At 52.3% G+C, this 16904-nt stretch overlaps 1 protein-coding gene across 1 annotated transcript in view; it reads left to right on the forward strand.

Annotated features, from left to right (window-relative positions):
- LTBP2 (latent transforming growth factor beta binding protein 2) overlaps nt 1-16904 on the forward strand; it is a 54507-nt gene that overhangs the window by 8694 nt on the left and 28909 nt on the right. Inside the window, exon 4 of the mRNA XM_023762181.1 lies at nt 3629-3875. Coding sequence (XP_023617949.1) covers nt 3629-3875 — 247 coding nt within the window. The remainder of the gene's footprint in view (nt 1-3628; nt 3876-16904) is intronic.

Genomic DNA, 16904 nt, shown 5'->3' on the forward strand with positions numbered 1-16904 from the left:
ACTCCCAAAGCTGAAACTTTCCACATGCCCAATCCTCAGTGAGGAAGAGCTTGCCAGGGAGGTATGGAGGAGTCCAAATTATGAATGGCCAAGGCCTGGCATGGGCCAGTGGGCACAGGGAGGCTGGTAACAGCATCCATCACCTTTCGGTTGTCTGAGGATGCCGGCTGTCATCAGGGAGGGGCCAGGGTGTGTCCTCGATGGCTAAACACGAACAGTGTGGCATCATGCTTGATAACCATTCACCAATAATCAATCAAACTTGGACATCGTGGCTTCCTGCTTCCTAACATTTCACCAATAATCAGTCAATGAAGACTCACTCAAGCCTCATCCCCCATCCTGGGGCAATTTCTCAAGGGTAAGGCACAACCTCTGCTCTTGAGGAAAAATGGAAGTGACGAGGCTCTAGAAGTAAAACATAAAGGCTTCTGGGCCCTCCGTGTTTGGGAGTTTTCCCACTGAAAATCCCCACAGCGCTGCACAGAACGGTCTCTCCCGGACCTCGGTGTTCCCTTATTTGCTTTCAACAGCAGCCCCTGCCATAGGCCATTCTGAGTTGGCTGATTTCCTTTCAGATCCTTCAGTTTTGAAATACGTACTCATTTGACAGAGGAATGTTTTGCTTCAGTCTCCTTCAAGCAAAAGGATACGTGACACTATTGCCCCCTCCTTCCCAAAGTGTCCCTAACTTCTGGATTTCATGCACCGGTAAAATATCCAAAAACGTCTTCGGCACCAAAGTGCAGTAGCCAGCTTTCCACTTGGAGGGTGTTAGAAAAACAAACTACCATTTGCCATCCATCTTTATTAAAAAAGAACATTTTAATTAAACCAAAAAAATGATATAAGTTCAAAATAAAAGACATTTTTAAATGGGGGAAAAGGCATTACAAAGAGCTCAGGAAACTGTTTTTATTTCCCTTATTTTATGGTAGACCAGTAAAAACTGTCGTAAGAATGTACCCTTTCATAGGCACTTGGAGCCACCATTTGGGGCCATTTTGAGGTGATTTGCGGGGACTGGAGAGAGAGGAGAGGAGTTTATGCTCCAATCCCCTAATGCAGAGGCTCAGCTCAGACCCGCACTCAAGTGTTTACTTTAGCGCGGAAGTCAGTTCTTGCTGAGACTTATGAAAACAACTCAAGAGCGAATGCAAATGAAGTCCGGGAGGGCTGGCTCAGCACCTCTGCAAACCTGAAACCTGCTGGAAAACCTTCCCGAGAAGATCTGATCCAGAAAGGTTATCTTCCCACGGAGGTTTTTCCGCCAACAACCCGGCTGCTTTGGAACCCTTTTAGGATTTTTATTTACCACAATGTTATATACATATTAAATGCCATGTTTATATCCCCCCCCCCAACTACCCATTTTCCATGAGCTGTTCGTTGTACCAAGCGAAGCGTGCCAACCCTGCTCTGCCTGAGGACCTAACTCCCTGCGTGGCACGGGGCTTCTGTCGTTATGAGAAACCACCACGGGGCAGAGCTTCCTCCACGCAGGACCAGTCTTGTTGTCTTTGCATCCCCGGGACCCACTAGGACCAAGAGGGTGCTTGCTAACTGTTTGCAGGATGTATTGGCAAGGAAGGCAGAGCCAGAAGTAAGCGAGTCACTGTGAGTCAGGAATTTGGGGCCGTAGGTTTTAGAGAATGGAAGATGTTAGAGTCACTAATGGGCTGTCCTCAGAGCCCAGGAGGGGAGGGGAGGAAGCTAGACTGGTTTCAAAAGGCCATCTTAAAGGCAGGGACCACCCACTCAAAGGAGGAAGCAACACCTAGACTGGGGGGAGGGGGCTGCTGCATGACCTCCTCTTGCCCACACCATGCTTTGAGTCTCTGCCAGGAGAGAGGGGTGGCTTCGAGGGACTAGGAGTGATACAGCGTTTGTGGTCCACATAATACCACTCAGGCCTTCCCTTTCTACTCCCTCCCTAAACCGGGCAGAGACCTGGCCTGGGCATACCTCCTTCCACAGTGTTTGCTGGCCCCGGCTTGGCTGTGGGGCTGGTCTCCCGGGAGGGGGGTTAGTGACAGGGACCTGGCAGATAGTTAGGTGGGGGCTGCAAAATCTGCCTCTGCTTCTCTCACTGAATACACTCCCACTCTGTCACCAGACCCCAGCATCCCTGGGCCTCTCACAACTCCTAGGATATTCCATGTTCCTTCCAGGCTCCAGAGCTTTGTGCTTGCCTATCCCTCTGCCTGAAGGAGTCTGTCCATAGCTTTGCCCGTCTGCCTCTTTTGCACCAGTCACATTTCACTCTTCAGAGCAGCTTCCTCTGACCACTGCATCTAAAGCGCCTGATTGGACACAGACCAGTACATCACCTGTGATACTGCCCGAAGCAACATTATGCTACTGTTTTCTTGTTTCTTCTTGGTCGCCCTCACTCGACTGCAAGCTCCATGTGGACAAAGACTTTGTCTGTAGTGCCTAGCACACAGTAGGGGCTCAGCAAATATTTGTTGAAGGAATGAGTGACAGACGGAGGAGACACTGGGTTTAGAGGATCCAGCATGAGCCTGACTGTGCTCTCCTGGGTTCCCACCTGTTCCCAGGGGAGGTCCTGGGAGAGAAGAGCAGGGCCCAGCACTCCAGTGTGTGCTTGTATATGACTCTCCCTTGGTTACTGGTCACTGGAGGTGACTCTGTTGCTGCCTGAAGCAACATTATGCTACTGTTTTCTTGTTTCTTCTTGGTCGCCCTCACTCGACTGCAAGCTCCATGTGGACAAAGACTTTGTCTGTAGTGCCTAGCACACAGTAGGGGCTCTGATGTTGCAAGGTGATGAAGGGCAGTGAAGAGAAGTCATGGCCCCTGTGGCCAGTGGCTGCTGCACAGTGCTGGCTTGCAGGAAGGGGTCCAGGTCAGCCCCACTTTACCCCCAGGCTGGACCCAGGGCCTAGGACAGAGAATCCTCCCAGCTCCCAGTCAGGAGTACTACCACTTGCTAAGCAGGGTGGGAGCTTCAGAGCAGATGATTTCAAAAGAGGAAGAAGAGGAGGGACTGTCGCGCTGAAGATGCCTTTGAAAGACCCTCAGTATCCCCCAGCCCCCTTAGCCCATCCTCATGTGATTCATGAGGAAACAGATTCAGTGAGGTCAAGATCACATGACTCGTGGGAGACCAACAACTCAAACCCCCAACTTTCAGGCCAGTGTTGAGCCCTTTCCCATGAAGCAGACTCATTCTTCATTCGTTTGTTCATTCATTCATTCACTCATTCATTCATTCATTCAGTATTGAGAGTCTACTCTGACAGTCTCTATTCTGAGTTCTTGAACTACCAGAGGGAACAAAACAAAACATCTGAACTCTGCCTTCATGGTAAAGAGACACAACAAAGTGGGGTCTTGAGTGCATAGCACAATGTCAGGAGGTTCTGCTGGAGGTGGCGGTGTGAGCGCCTCCACACCTCTGGTCATTCCCTCTTTGGTTGTCCAAAGATGACAGGCAAACCTCCCCCGGAGGCCTGTGGGTGGCGGGGAGAGAGAAATGGGGCCAGGGAGCCTTCGGAGGCCAGCGGAAGTGGAGGAGGCCAAGCAGCACAAGGCAAGGGGCCCTTCTGACAAGTGGGTGTCAGGCCCCCTGCCCCTGCCCTCACCCCTCTCCCTGTCTCCCTAGCTGTGTGCCAGCCACCGTGCCAGAACAGGGGCTCCTGCAGCCGGCCCCAACTCTGTGTGTGTCGCTCTGGCTTCCGCGGAGCCCGCTGCGAGGAGGTCATCCCCGAGGAGGAATTTGACCCCCAGAACTCGAGGCCAGCTCCCCGACGCTCAGCCGAGGGTTCACACAACTTGCGCAGGAGCAGCGCAGCCAGAGAAAGCACAGCGGCCAGAGCACGGCCACTGACACCACAGCTGCCACCAGCCAGGTAAGTCCCCTCCTCAGGGGGGATGTGGGGCCGGGGGCTTCTTCCTTAGGACCATTTGGTGACGGTCTCGGAGAAGGCCGGGCTGTCCTTCCTCCCCCCTCCCTGCCCCCACCAGTGGTGTGGAGGGCAGGAGAACAGGGGTTGGGGTTGGGGTTGGCATAGGCTTTGCCAGGCTGAGGTGGGCAGGGGAGGCGGGAGGTAGAAGAAAGCTGAGGAGACCAGGCTCTCTTGTTTCCATTCCTGGCATTGCCGCTTCCTAGGTGGGTGACCTTGGGCAAGTTACCTCTCTGATTCCTCCTCAGTGGGGTGGAGGCCATGATGATAACCACAATCATGGAGTTGTTATAAGACTAGATTAGTCAACACAAGGAAAGGGCTTAGCACAGGGCCTGGCACATAGTAAACTCTTTATAAATGTCTTGCCTTCTCCTCCCCCTTCTCTACCTGTGGTCTCTGTGATGCAGGAAGGACTCGCCACCCAACGCTAACCTCTCTCCTTGGAGGGGCCAAGCAGGAGCATGTGGGGAAGGGAGTAAAAGAAAAAGTGGGCAAAGAGAGTGTTCACGGGCAGGGTTCCCTGGCCTGCTTGCCAGCTAAACTGGCTAGACTTTTTCTAGCTCAGGACAGGAAATCTGAACTTTGTAAACTGGTCCATTTCTAGAGAGCTGTGTTTTCCTTTTGGTTTTTCAGGTTCATTTTTCCATTCGTTTTCTACTTGGGAAGTTCTTTGTGAAATGTTGCAACCTTGTCTTGCTGAACTAAGGGGAAAAAGGGGGTTTGCCCTTTGGAGGCCAGGAGAACCAGGGAGAGAAGGCTGATGGGGAGGTCGGGTCCCAGTGGAAGGTTCGGGAGAGAAAGGAAAGGAGCTTGAGATTGTCTAGCAACTCTGAAGAGGGGGCGGGCTGACCAGGGTCCTGGTAAGGTGGGGTTCCAAGGCCCGACCACCCAAGCAGGTGGTTTCCAAAGGCAGCCGGGAGCAGAAAGAGCTGAAGGATGAACTCAGGTCCAGGCCCCGGGAGTTCCAAGGTCAAAACCAGAAGAGCCAAACCCTTAGGCCAAGGCCCAGGGATGCTGGACAGAGAGAGGGGCAGAGCTAGGTGGACAACGCAGGGGCAGGGCCTGAGCCTTGTTCTGATTAGTCCCAGCTGAGGGTCCCAGGTGGGGGGAAGGCACTTGAGGGAGGCCTAGTGGTACCAGCTCCAGGGCCAACCAGGAGCAGGCTGGGAGCAGAGTCCTTTCAGCTGAGCTTTCCCCTGCAACCTCTCTTTTGGCTTGTGTGATTCATTCATTTCATGATGCGCTGATCTTCCGTATGTGTGTGAGTGTATGTGTGTGTGTGTGAGTGTATGTGTGTGTGTGTGGGTGGGTGCGGTGCTTGCATGCAAGTGTTGGAGGGTGGTTGCTAGGCAGGTCATTCTCTACTCACACCCTTGAGTCAGAGCTGTGACATCCCCTGCCCCATCTTGCCAGCCCACCCTGCTCCTCGCATTCTTCAAGGCCCATTCCTGCTTTCTCCAACCCCTCCTCCCCAGTCACTTCTACCCAGCGGCCTGCCTTCCTGCAGCACACACTTGGCATGCATCTCTGTGGGTCTGTGCCCTGTGTCTGCAATCAGACTGTGTGGCCTGTGCCCTGGGAGGCAGGGACTCCGTCTCACGCCCTGGATTTCCCCGCAGCTCCTCCCATGGTCCTAGCTTATAGAGAGCACTCAGTCTGCATTAGTACTCTATCAGTTGGTCCAAACTGAAGACTTGGCATTGAACCCTCACCCTGTGCCTGGAACTGAGGGCCTGGCTCAGAGTGCAGGAGGAGGGGAGGCCCCTGCCTCCCTGTGTAGCATTCTTCACTCTGCCTTGGGGTGGTCTGTTTATTTGCTCACTGGACCAGGAGCTCCTGAGAACAAGGGACTGCTCTTCGCCACAGTCTTCTATCCACTCATTTATGAACGTGGCCCTGGTACCTAACACGGCAGGTGCTCAATCAGCAGAAGTTGAATGAATAAATGAATGAGGCTTGATGCTTGGGAGAGGAGGAAGCTGGGGGGAAAGGAGGATGAGCTAGGGAGCCCCTGATCTCCCAGCGAAGGTTTCACATGTGCAAGAGGTGCGGGGGGTGAGGGGGGCGAAGGCCCAGGGTGAGGTCCGTGGCCCACAGCAGGGCCATCCTCTTTGAGCTTCACAGGCTCCCTGGCCAGGGGCTACTGTGATGTTTTTAATGAGCTGCAGCCTCCAGGCCAGCAGTCTCTCTCTGCTCTGGGACCTCAGTGCCATGAAATCTGGGAAAGTCCGAGTGGCCCGCTGTCGGCCCAGCTGTGTTTTGCTTTGGGAGGCCAAATCCTGCTCGCCTTGTGGTGTCAGACATTTCCTGTGAGCATAGCCAGGTTTCCCAAGCAGCCGCTTGCCTCTCTCCTGGTGGCAACTTGGACAGGCCCTCGGTGTCCAGCTAGAGCAGTGGTCGGCAAACTGCGGCTCGCGAGCGCGGCTCTTTGGCCCCTTGAGTGTGGCTCTTCCTAAGCCTTATGAGTACCCTAATTAAGTTAATAACAATGTACCTACCTATATAGTTTAAGTTTAAAAACTTTGGCTCTCGAAAGAAATTTCAAACGTTGTACTGTTGATATTTGGCTCTGTTGACTAATGAGTTTGCCGACCACTGAGCTAGAGGGAGTGACATGACTCAGGGGCATTCTAGGAGCAAGAGAGGGGTACAAATGTCCAAGAGGGGGAGACACTGCAGGGGTTGGTGACAGCCAGAGGCCCTCTTTAAGAGAATTAGATGGAGGCCAAAAGACTTGCGTCCCAGAAGGAAGATGAGAAGGAGGGGCCAGGAGAGTCTGAGGCAGCAGGCAGCACGCCCTACGAGAGCCAGACATGGCTAGATGTTGTCCAGCTGTGGCCTGCGCTGACTGCTCCTGAGCTCTGGGTCCAGGCTTGTTCCCCAAGTCTGGGCAGAGGGCCTCCCCACCTGGGGAGCAAGAGCCAGGCAGCTGAGGAAGGGCTTTAAGAGATCGGGAAGGGCGTGGTTACAACAACCTGAAACCAGCAGACCTGGGAAACCAGTGCTTCTCAGCTCCGCAAAGGGAAGTGAATCGCCTGGGAACTGGTTAACATGCAGCTTCTGATTCAGCAGGTCTGGGTGAGTGTCAGGTCTCAGGTGATGCTGCTGCTGCTGGTCCGTGTACCTCACCATGAGTAGTGAGGGTTCTAGCCTGGGTTTTTGGACAATCCTGGGTTCCGGTCCTGGGATTTATTTACTACTCATCAGCTGTGTGATATTAGGCAAGCATCCTAACCACTCTGAGTCAGTAGTCTCTACCTGATAGGATTGTAGAGAGGATTTTATGAGATCATATGGGTAGAGCACATCTTACGGTGCCTGATTTGAGTTCATGTTCAATACCCGTTAACCATCAGCTGGCTGGTTCTCTTTGCCTTGGGGACTTGAGTGGATAGAAGACTGTGGCAAAGAGCAGATAGAAAGTCAGGGTTCGTACATATGGCCGTGCATGTGTGTGCGTGTGTATGCACGTGTGTCTGTGTGTGCAGACCTACTAGCAGATGTAGCAGTAGCACCAGTGGTGGCTTTGTGTCAGCTTGGTTGTTCCATGAGGACCAGTCTCATTGGCTTTATGGCAGATGGGGTCAAGGTGAGGTTTAACGACATTTCTCAGAATGGGAAGGACTTTCACTGGGTTTGCTCCTTAGCCTGACCTAAGTCAACCAGGACTTAGAGGTTGACCCCTGGGGACATCTAAGCCTGTTTAGTCAGTACTTGGGCAACCTGGGCCTGGAAGACAGTGCTAAGCAAAGCAAACAAGATGGTGGGGAGGTATCTGGAACGGTGTGGACCCCGTGGTGGCGGCTCTCAGTGGGCTACTTCTCCAGAAGCCAGCTCTTCTCTTTATATCCCCTGGATTAATTTTCTATGCCGAGATAACAATTTGCCACAGTTCTATAGTTCAAACATCTGATACTGGTCTGATCAGGCTAAAGTTAAGAAACTGATTCCTGTTCATTCAGGTTGTTAGCAGAATTCAGTTCCTTGCAGTTGTAGGACTGAGGTCCCTGTTCCTTTGTGGTAGCATCTACAAGCTGCCCACATTCCTTGACTTGTGGCCACCTTCTTATCTTCAAAGCTAAGCAATGGCAGATGAACTCTTTATGTTTTGAATCCCCTCTGCTTCCTCTTTGGCTGAATCTCTCTCACAGACTCTTGTTTTCTCCACTTTAAGGGCCTATGTGATTACATTGGGCCCACCTGAATAACCCAACTTAATCTCCCTATTTTAAGGTCAGCTGATTAGAAACCCAAATTCCATCTGCAATCGTAATTTCCTTTTGCCATTTTGTGCAACATGTTCAAAGGTATAACACCAGGGGACAGAGATCATGGGGGCCAGGCACAGCTACCACTGCAGCCCATTCCAGCTGGGACCCTCTGTCTGAAGTGTGACAGCTCATTGTCAAGGGCTTGCCACCAGGGCGGCCCTACATGATCCGGCCCCCGTAAGATCTCTGATGTCAATTCTCACCACTTGCTCTCCTCACTCACCTGTTTCTGCCACTGGTTTTCCCCCAAATGCTTTCACCTTAGGGCTGTTGCACTTGCTGTGTCCCTCCCGAACACTGTTCGTGTCCTAGGTCTGTCATAACAAATTACCACAAACTGAGTGGTTTACAACACCAGGAACTTATTCTCTCACAGTTCAGGAGGCCAGAGGTCCGAAATCACGGTGTTGGTGGAAGCTCAGAGGGAGAATCAGTGCCATGCCTCTCTCCTAGCATCTGTTGGCTCCCGGCGATCCTTGTGTCCCTTAGCTTATAGCTGCATCGCCCTAATCTCTGCTTCTGTTGTCACAGGGTCCTGTGTGTGTGATGTCCTTCTAAGGCAGTTGTTCTCACCTGTGGGTCGCGACCCCTTTGGTGGTCTAACGACCCTTTCACAGGGGTCGCCTAAGACCATTCTGCATATCAGATATTTACATTACGATTCATAACAGTAGCAACATTACAGTTATGAAGTAGCAATGAAAATAATTTTATGGTTGGGTCACAACATGAGGAACTGTATTTAAGGGGCCAGAAGGTTGAGAACCACTGTAATCTAAGGGCACCAGTCATTGGATTTAGGATCTCCCCTAGTCCAGTAGAACCACCTCTAAACCTAACCAATTACATCTGCTAAGACCCTATTTCCAAATAAGGTCACATTCACAGGTTGGGGGTTAGGACTTCAACATACCTTTTTGGCAGAAACAATTCAACCCCCGTCAAGCACGTTCTCCAATACACATGGCTTGCTTCCTCCCCTCCGATCTTTCCTTCTCAGTGACACCTGGAGGCTCTACCAGGGGGACCAAGGCACCCCGACCCGACAGAATGGCAAGGGATATTCCTAGGAGACTGATGACCCAGAATCAGAAACGAGTTCCCTGGGGAGAGGGCAGCTGGCACAGAGTTCATGACCTCAGCTGGTGGCCTCCAGTTTGGCTATTCAATATCCCCCATGAGAAAACGTGCTTATTCCCCCTTTACCGCTTCGTGACAAGGACGTGCGATGCCTTTCGCCAGGGCAGACCTTGGCTGTCCCTGACAGTCTGGTCTCCAGTCCTCCTGGCAAGGCTGCGATGGGTTAAGCAGCCGCATCTTTTGTGCTGTGTCACACACTCCTGGGGCCACTGAGTGGTGCCTCCCTGCAGCGTTGACTCAACCCTATAATCCAGACTGAGTCAAGGTTTTGGACTTGGGACTCCGGGAGTTGATTGCTTTCCTTCCTTTTCTTGTCTTTTTTTCTTTTCTTAGTCTCCCCCCCCCCCATTGTTTTTATAACTCTGAGCTCCAAGCTTGCCCCCTGGAGTTTTTCTGGAATTTCCCAATCCGTAGGACCTGGACTACACTTTGAAAAGACTTGGAATTAGGGGACCCAATCTTGCTTCCGGCTGGGCTAGTAACTAGCGCAGTGACCGTGGGGACTTCATTCCCTAAACCTTAATGTCTCCGTCTGTAAAATGCGAAGGGTAATTTGTGAGAATTAATTGAAACGGTGTGGGTGAGAAGTTTCTTGGTGAATTACTGTAATTCTTCAGCAGGCCTGACAGTGGGCTGAGGCATCTGCTTACACCTCATATACGTGACTGGGTTACTTTCAGGAGAAACTTCTCACCGAGGCCCTGCCTGGCCACCTCTTTAAGGTTTTAACCTCAGGGCTAACCTTAGCCACTGTAGACACCAGGAGCTGTGCTTCAGGTCATCGTCTCTGGGACGGGTTCCCAACCGTTGTGCAGGACACAGCCCGTGCGGCTGTTCGTGGTGACCCTCGACCTGGCCCCTTCCCGGAGGGAGTTGTCTCCCATTTTCCTGTTATTTAATATCGTGAACCTCCGACTTGAGAGTCCCCGTTTGGCTCACTTTTTATTTTCCACTTTCTAACATGACATGATGTACTAATTATGTTTTTTGTCTGTTTTTCCCCAACTACAGTATGAGCTCCTTCGGGGCAGGGATCTTTGTTTTGTTCAGCTACATCCCAGGCTCCCAGAGCAGCGCCTGGCGTAGAGTAAGCACTTAATAAGTAGCTACTGAACGAACATCCTGTCGCAGTGTATCCCCAGCTGCTGCCTGGAGCAGAGGCAGAGGTCTCGGGTCCATTCCCTTCTGAGCTTGCACTCGGCCCACCCCCTAGCGTGCCATTGATCAGGAAGGGGCTCTCCCCATGCCCCCAACCGGTGGGCGCCCGCCCACCCTGTGCCCGTTGGCCACGGGGGTCATGCTTTTCTCCTAAGAGTGACTGCAGGGCAGCCAGAGTAGGGCTTGGCAGACCCTGCGGAGTGCCGGGAGTCTGGGGCGGGGCTGTGGCAGCTGTGATGGGGTCTCCTTCCAGTTTCTTCCATCTCTTGGGCCTTAGAAGAGTGCCATGAGCCCCTGCCCTGGGGCAGTGCGTTTGGAAGAGGGGGGCTCAGAAGGGAGGAGCCAGAGGGAGATGCTCACTCTGGGCCTCCAGCCAGAACAAACGGAAAGGGCTCTGCTGCCCCAGGTCTGAAGTCACGGAAGCCCTGCTGATGCTTTTGAAAGAGCAGAGGGACCTGTGCCTCAATGAGAACGTCCTTCACTGCCCCCGGCAGCCGGGATGGGCAGGCACCCTGGGCTTGCAGAGTGTTCTGGGAGTGGAGACGGGCCACATGAGGGTTTCTGCAGCGCCCCTTGGCACTCAGTCCCGGCCGACTGTGCTCATCTCTGGGAGTAGCTGGGTGTGTCCGAAGCACCCCATTCCCGTTGGGGAGAGGGGAAGGCAGGCTGTTCCGTGCGGGGCCTTTTAGTCACTGGACACGATAGCAGGAGACAACTCCCACTTCATAGTCTCTATGACAGATTGTGTGATGCGCAGCCTGTGCAGCTGTATGTGGGGACCCTGGACCCAGCTTCTTCCCAAAGGGAATGTCCCCCACAAAGCACGTTGCTCTCAGGCTGTCTTCTCTGGCTGGGTTTAGCTGCGGAGGCCCCTTCTAGGTTTCTCTAAAAGGAAGGTGGCCTCTGGGACTTTTTAGAGTGTTAATGTGCGCCTCTCCAACCCCCCCCAATACATGAGACCGATGGCGCTCAGGGCCCGGGCAGGGCATAGCTGGCCGTGAGGTACCTGTGTGAATAGCAAGAAGACATGGGCTCTGGGCAGAGTCACTGGACACGCAATCTGGCCCTTAGGTCACGAGGAAGGTGGGGCCAATGTGCCTCTCTCTGTGCAGCAGAGCCTGGAAGCCTCCTCCTCCACCTCCGGGCTGGTGAAGATGCCAGGCTCAGGCCTCTGGGTGCTCAGGGGAGAAGGGGGCCCAGGCCTCTTGCTCCCCCCACAGAGCAAGTGGGCAGATTCAAGGGAAGTAGTGTCTGCTTCCTGCACACTTGCCTCCCTCCCTCTCTAAGCTTGAACGTGGACATCTGGCCTAGATGGCCAGGGACAGCCCCCAAATCTCTGATGAGGACTGCATGACGCCCCTTTTCAGGACTCTCCCCGAGCTGAGGATTATCAGGATGCTTCCCCAGGTGAGGTGCCAGAGAGGAGCTTCCTCCCAGCCCAGCTCGGCCCCAGCCCTATAGTCTCTGACATAGGAGCTGTTGGCCTCCTATCTGCCCACAGCTGCAGCAAAGTGATGGAGAAAGCTACAAGCCTCTTCCTCTTCTACTTCCCCTTCTCCTCATCACCATCCACAGGGCTTGTTGCACTCTGCTCTGAGTTTCTGGCACTGTGATGGGGTCTCCTCCCCTTCTCTCTCCTCTCCTTTCCTCTCCTCCCCACACCAGTGTCACCAGCTCGGTGACATCCCGGAAATGGATGTTGTACACATGTCTTGGGGCCTATTATGTTGAGCCCAAGTACGGCATAGACATGGAGTGGGGTGGGGGGCTCCCCCTGCCGCTGGGATAGGGGCAGGCACCCAGGCCAGAGGGACAGGGAGACCCGGTGCTCACCACAGCCCTGACCTAGCCTCAGCCTAAGGGGGCGCCTAGAAGTGTGGCTACAGTGGCCAATGTTTCGGCCAGGACTGCGTGGGACCAAGGTTCTGGTTGAGGTGACATTCTATTTCACAACAGGGTGGTGGTTAGGGGAACTTTGGTGTGGTGTTAGAATGAGGTTATTAACCTGAGGGTTGTGGTTAGGGTTGGGTTAGGGTGATGTCATAGTAGAATTGAGGACAGCGGGTTTGTCAGCGCGGTAGGGTTGTTATTTTAACCTCTCATTTTTGAGCATGATTGAGTCAGCTGGCCTACTATGTGAAGCCCTTTACAGGCTCCTCCTAATTTAATGTTGGGAATAATACGGCATCGTGGTTAAGATCATGGCTTATGAGTCAGACCCCAGTTTCATCTGATTCTGTTGCTGCTTCGCTGTTTGATACTCCAGAGTGTCCCCCAAAATATGTATACACACTGTAGGAGCTCATAGCTCAATTTTGAAAACGAGGTGCATTTTAATAAACTCTGCCTTTATAATCACTCAAAGTGTGTGTATACATTTTGGAAGGACAGCCTATATATGAGTTTCTTCACCTCCCTGAGTCTCAGTATACATTGCTGATGCGAATACTGGACAGAATAAAATAAAACACAGGGTGGCAGTCAGAGTAAAAGAAACTATCGTGGATAAGGTGCTAAGCCACACAGCTCAGTGCTCAGTACCTGAGAGCTGATGCCCTTTCTATCAGGGGTTCCACCAGGAAAAGGTGACACCCTCCGTGGGGACAGTTCGATAAAGGGCCTATCTGCAAGGGCACAGACAGGGTTAGGGGAGACCACAAAGGAGGGGGTACCCAGGGGTAGCTGTGTAGGGAAGCCCTTACTTAACCCTCCAGGTCTCAAGGGGACAGGGAGCAGGGGCTACTGACACCCAGCGCGGCTCCAGCCATTGGACCACGACAGGGCTGTGGCCTCTGGTAGAGGAACACGGCCTCCACCCACCGCCCACCCGCAGAGGCCCCTCAGGAGGGAGCCGGGGGATGCATACCCCTCTCCTGCGGGGTCCCACGTGGGCTGGGGCAGGTAGGAGATCTCCAGCTCATTGGCCGGTCCCCACAGTGACCGGTGAGGAGACTCCTGCTGCCCCCACTCCACAATGAGGAAGCCGAGGCAGGGCGATTGCAGCCCAGCTCTGCTCGAGGCTCCGGGACCCATGCGAGCAGTCATTTTGCTAAGCAGCCCCTAGCGCAGGTGAGCGGAGACAGGTGCAGACCTGCCAGCCTGGGGTGGGAGCTGCCGAGGACGGGGGCCGGCGTGGCACCCAGTGTCTTTTTCAGGAAACTATGGAATCCTGGCCAGAGCCTGGAGCAGCATTCCCCACGGCCATGTGTGGGGAGCCTGCTGGGTCATTAAAACATTAATGTATGCAATTTCCAGCATCCAGCTTGAAAAAAAAAATAGTGACAAACATTTCAAGCTTGTGGCTGTACTCATAGCATTTAACTGACCTAATCCTCTAGGATTTTTGTTTGAAAAGAAAGAGTTAGGGAGAGATGAAGCAAGGAGGGAATGGAAAGACAGTTAATACTCATTCTCAGATGCCCCAGGGAATGTCTGTCCCATCCGGTGGCTTTGTGCAGACCGTGGCTGCTCAGTAAATGCCACCTCTGGGTTGATGGGGGGGGGGGGTAAGTGAGAAAGAGAGAGAGAGAGAGAGACCCGTGGGGTGTGGGTGGAAAGCTGTGCTGAGAGATCATGCTTCAAAAATCACGATGGAGTTTTTTCAGGTCCTGTGAATTTTCCTTTTAAGCTCAGGGTTTTCAAATATATATCAGGTTTCACCCCTTGTTCACAATGTAGAGGAAGTTTCAGATGCATGGTTCTAGTAGTTTTTCCAATTACGCAATGTTTAAATCTGCCACCACTTAACTTATTTGCCACCATCAGAAAAGGAACTGTAAGTTTCCTGGGTGAAAAGTACTTTACCGAAACAAAGTGGTACCAAAGTGTACAGTCAGCCCTCTGTATCCGTGGGTTCCACATCCGCAGATTCAACCAACCACGGATAGAAAATACTCAAAAAAAAAAAAGTTACGTTGTTGCTAACAGACCTAAGAGTCAGTGCTGAACATGTATGGACTTTTATTTTTGTCATCATTCCCTAAATAATACAGTATAACAACCATTGACATAGCATTTACATTGCAGTAGGTGTAAGTAATCTAGAGATGATTTTAAAGTATGTGGGAGAATATGCATAGATTATATGCAAATACTACATGATATTATGCAAGGGACTTGTGCATCCATGGACTTTGATATGTGTGAGGAGGGGTCCTGTCACCAATCTCCCATGAATACGGAGGGAGGGTTGTATTATCATAACAGTAAGGGACTCTCAAATGTATACTTGTTTCCACTTGTCGAGCTGAGTCAATGTGTTAGCATTCCTCCTTATCCTCCCCCGATCACCAGCTCACCTATGTGCGTGCGCACGCGCGCACGCACGCGCGCACACACACACACACACACACACACACACACCATCTCTGGTGGGGGGCTGAGGAGGAGGGTTTAAGTCTTGCAAGATAATTCCCTGGAAAAGGAAAATGGTTAAATGCAAAGTCATCTGATGACCGTGGTTGTAAGATTGGCTGCTTAGGACCCAGAGGGGTGTGTATGCACGTCTGTCTGTCTGTCTGCAGATGACATAGTGGCTATTGCTAAATGATTTCCAATAACAAAATGTGAAAACACATAGTTCTTTTGTTAGCCACATTGCTGTGGTTTTGTGTCCGTGATTCACTGTGGAAGTGAGTAGCTGTGACAGGCATTTTGTGGTTGTTTTTTTTCTTCTTTTTTCTCCTAAAAAAATATTTGTTAAAGGTCTAAGATTCAAGGAAGTCCAGTGCTTTTAGAGAAGAAAAATCCCCGTTCCTTGCAAAACGAAGACTGCAAATCAAAACCTCTGGAGCTACCACATCTCTCCCCCCGCTGGTCCCCTATGCTGCATTCTCCTCCCCGCCTCAGCCCCTGGCTGCTGATGAACATGTCCATCCACAGGTGCACCCAACGGACGGTTGCATCAGAGGCCTCTCGAGGGAATCTGGTCCTCAGAGGAAGTGGGGTGTCTTTCTGAGCCCCCAGCCAAGCCACACTCTTGGGAAGCAAATTGATTCCACATTTGGTTCTGTCTTTGAGGTTCTTGGGTCAAGGTCAGAGCCCCTACCGCAGGCAGTAGTGTGTGAGGGAGGAATTGTGAAATCACTTATGCCTTCCGGTTAGACCAGTCTGGGTTTGGTTCTCAGCTCTACCACTTAATAGCTATGCTGCCTAGAGCAAGGGATTTAACCTCACAAGCCTCAGTTTTCTCATCTGTAAAATGGGGATGACATCACTACCTTCTAGAATGGTCAGGAGGATTTACTAAAATCTATAATTACATCTGACACCTTTTAGATGTGCCATGAACGCACCCACTCTTATTTGTCCCTAGACTTTGGGGTTTATCTGAGCGGTTTGCTTCCATCAAAAAGCAGCAGTGGCAAATAGGAACTTGGAGTTTGCCCAGAACACGCGGAGGTGTTTCTGGCCCAAGTGAGGTTTCCTGTCATGGCCAAGGGTGAGCATCAGGGTGGGGAGTGTCACCCCCAACGGCAGACGGAGCTTGGGCCCTAGACACACTCAGCATCTCCCGGCTGGTGGGGACCCCGGGCAGGGTAACAGCCTCTCTGTGCTTTAGTTTTCTCTTCTCGAAAACAGGGGGTGATAGTTCCTACAGCAGAGAGTCGCTATCGGCATCAAATGTAAAGGGCTTAACAAAAATACAAATGAAGATGCCTGTAGCTGATGTCTGGCATAGATTCAGTGGGTAGCTTTGAGCTGCTACGTTACTGAGCGAAGACGTCTCAGGTTGGGTCCCAGTTCTCGTAGAAATCTCCTTTTGTTTGTGGTCCTGGGGCCGAGTTTCAGCTCCTGAAAGAGCATGCCAGCCCCTGAGAGCGTATCCTTGACCCCGGCCCCCCACTGCCTTTGTCTACAATGGGCCTGTCCAGGCGAGTCCAGGAGTGGGGCAAACTCATCTGAAGTCACAGGCCTGTGTTTTCTGTCCAATCATGCAGGCCTGTTCAGCTCTGTGTGTGTGTGTGTGTGGGGGGGGGGAGGGGGAGCGTGTGTGTGTGTGTGTGTGTGTGTGTGTGTGTGTGTTGTGGGGGGCATATTATAGAGGGTAGAGGGGTACCAAAGGCCATAAGCTGGGAACTCAAGGGTTCAGGAGGGGGGCATCTCATGCCAGTTTGATGGTAGTGAGATGCCCATATACCAAGCTCTCCCTGGCTTTGGGACGTGATCCTAGCTCTACCCCCTCAGCCTAAAGGCCTCTCCTCTCCTTCCTTCTCCTCCTCTGATCTCCTGGAACCCTTGTCATGTGTCCATAGGCCAGACTTGCGCCTCCATCCCGCTCAACCGCTTCAACCCCCCCCCCACTTAGTATGACCAGGGTGGGATCTCATTTCCAAATATCACACAGCACTTTTTCTGAGGGGGATGTGATCTCTCAGTAGGTGGGCATGCTTTTCCCCCTGAA

The sequence above is a fragment of the Myotis lucifugus genome, unplaced genomic scaffold (genome assembly GCF_000147115.1).
Source record: "Myotis lucifugus unplaced genomic scaffold, Myoluc2.0 scaffold_235, whole genome shotgun sequence".
NCBI lineage: Eukaryota > Metazoa > Chordata > Mammalia > Chiroptera > Vespertilionidae > Myotis > Myotis lucifugus.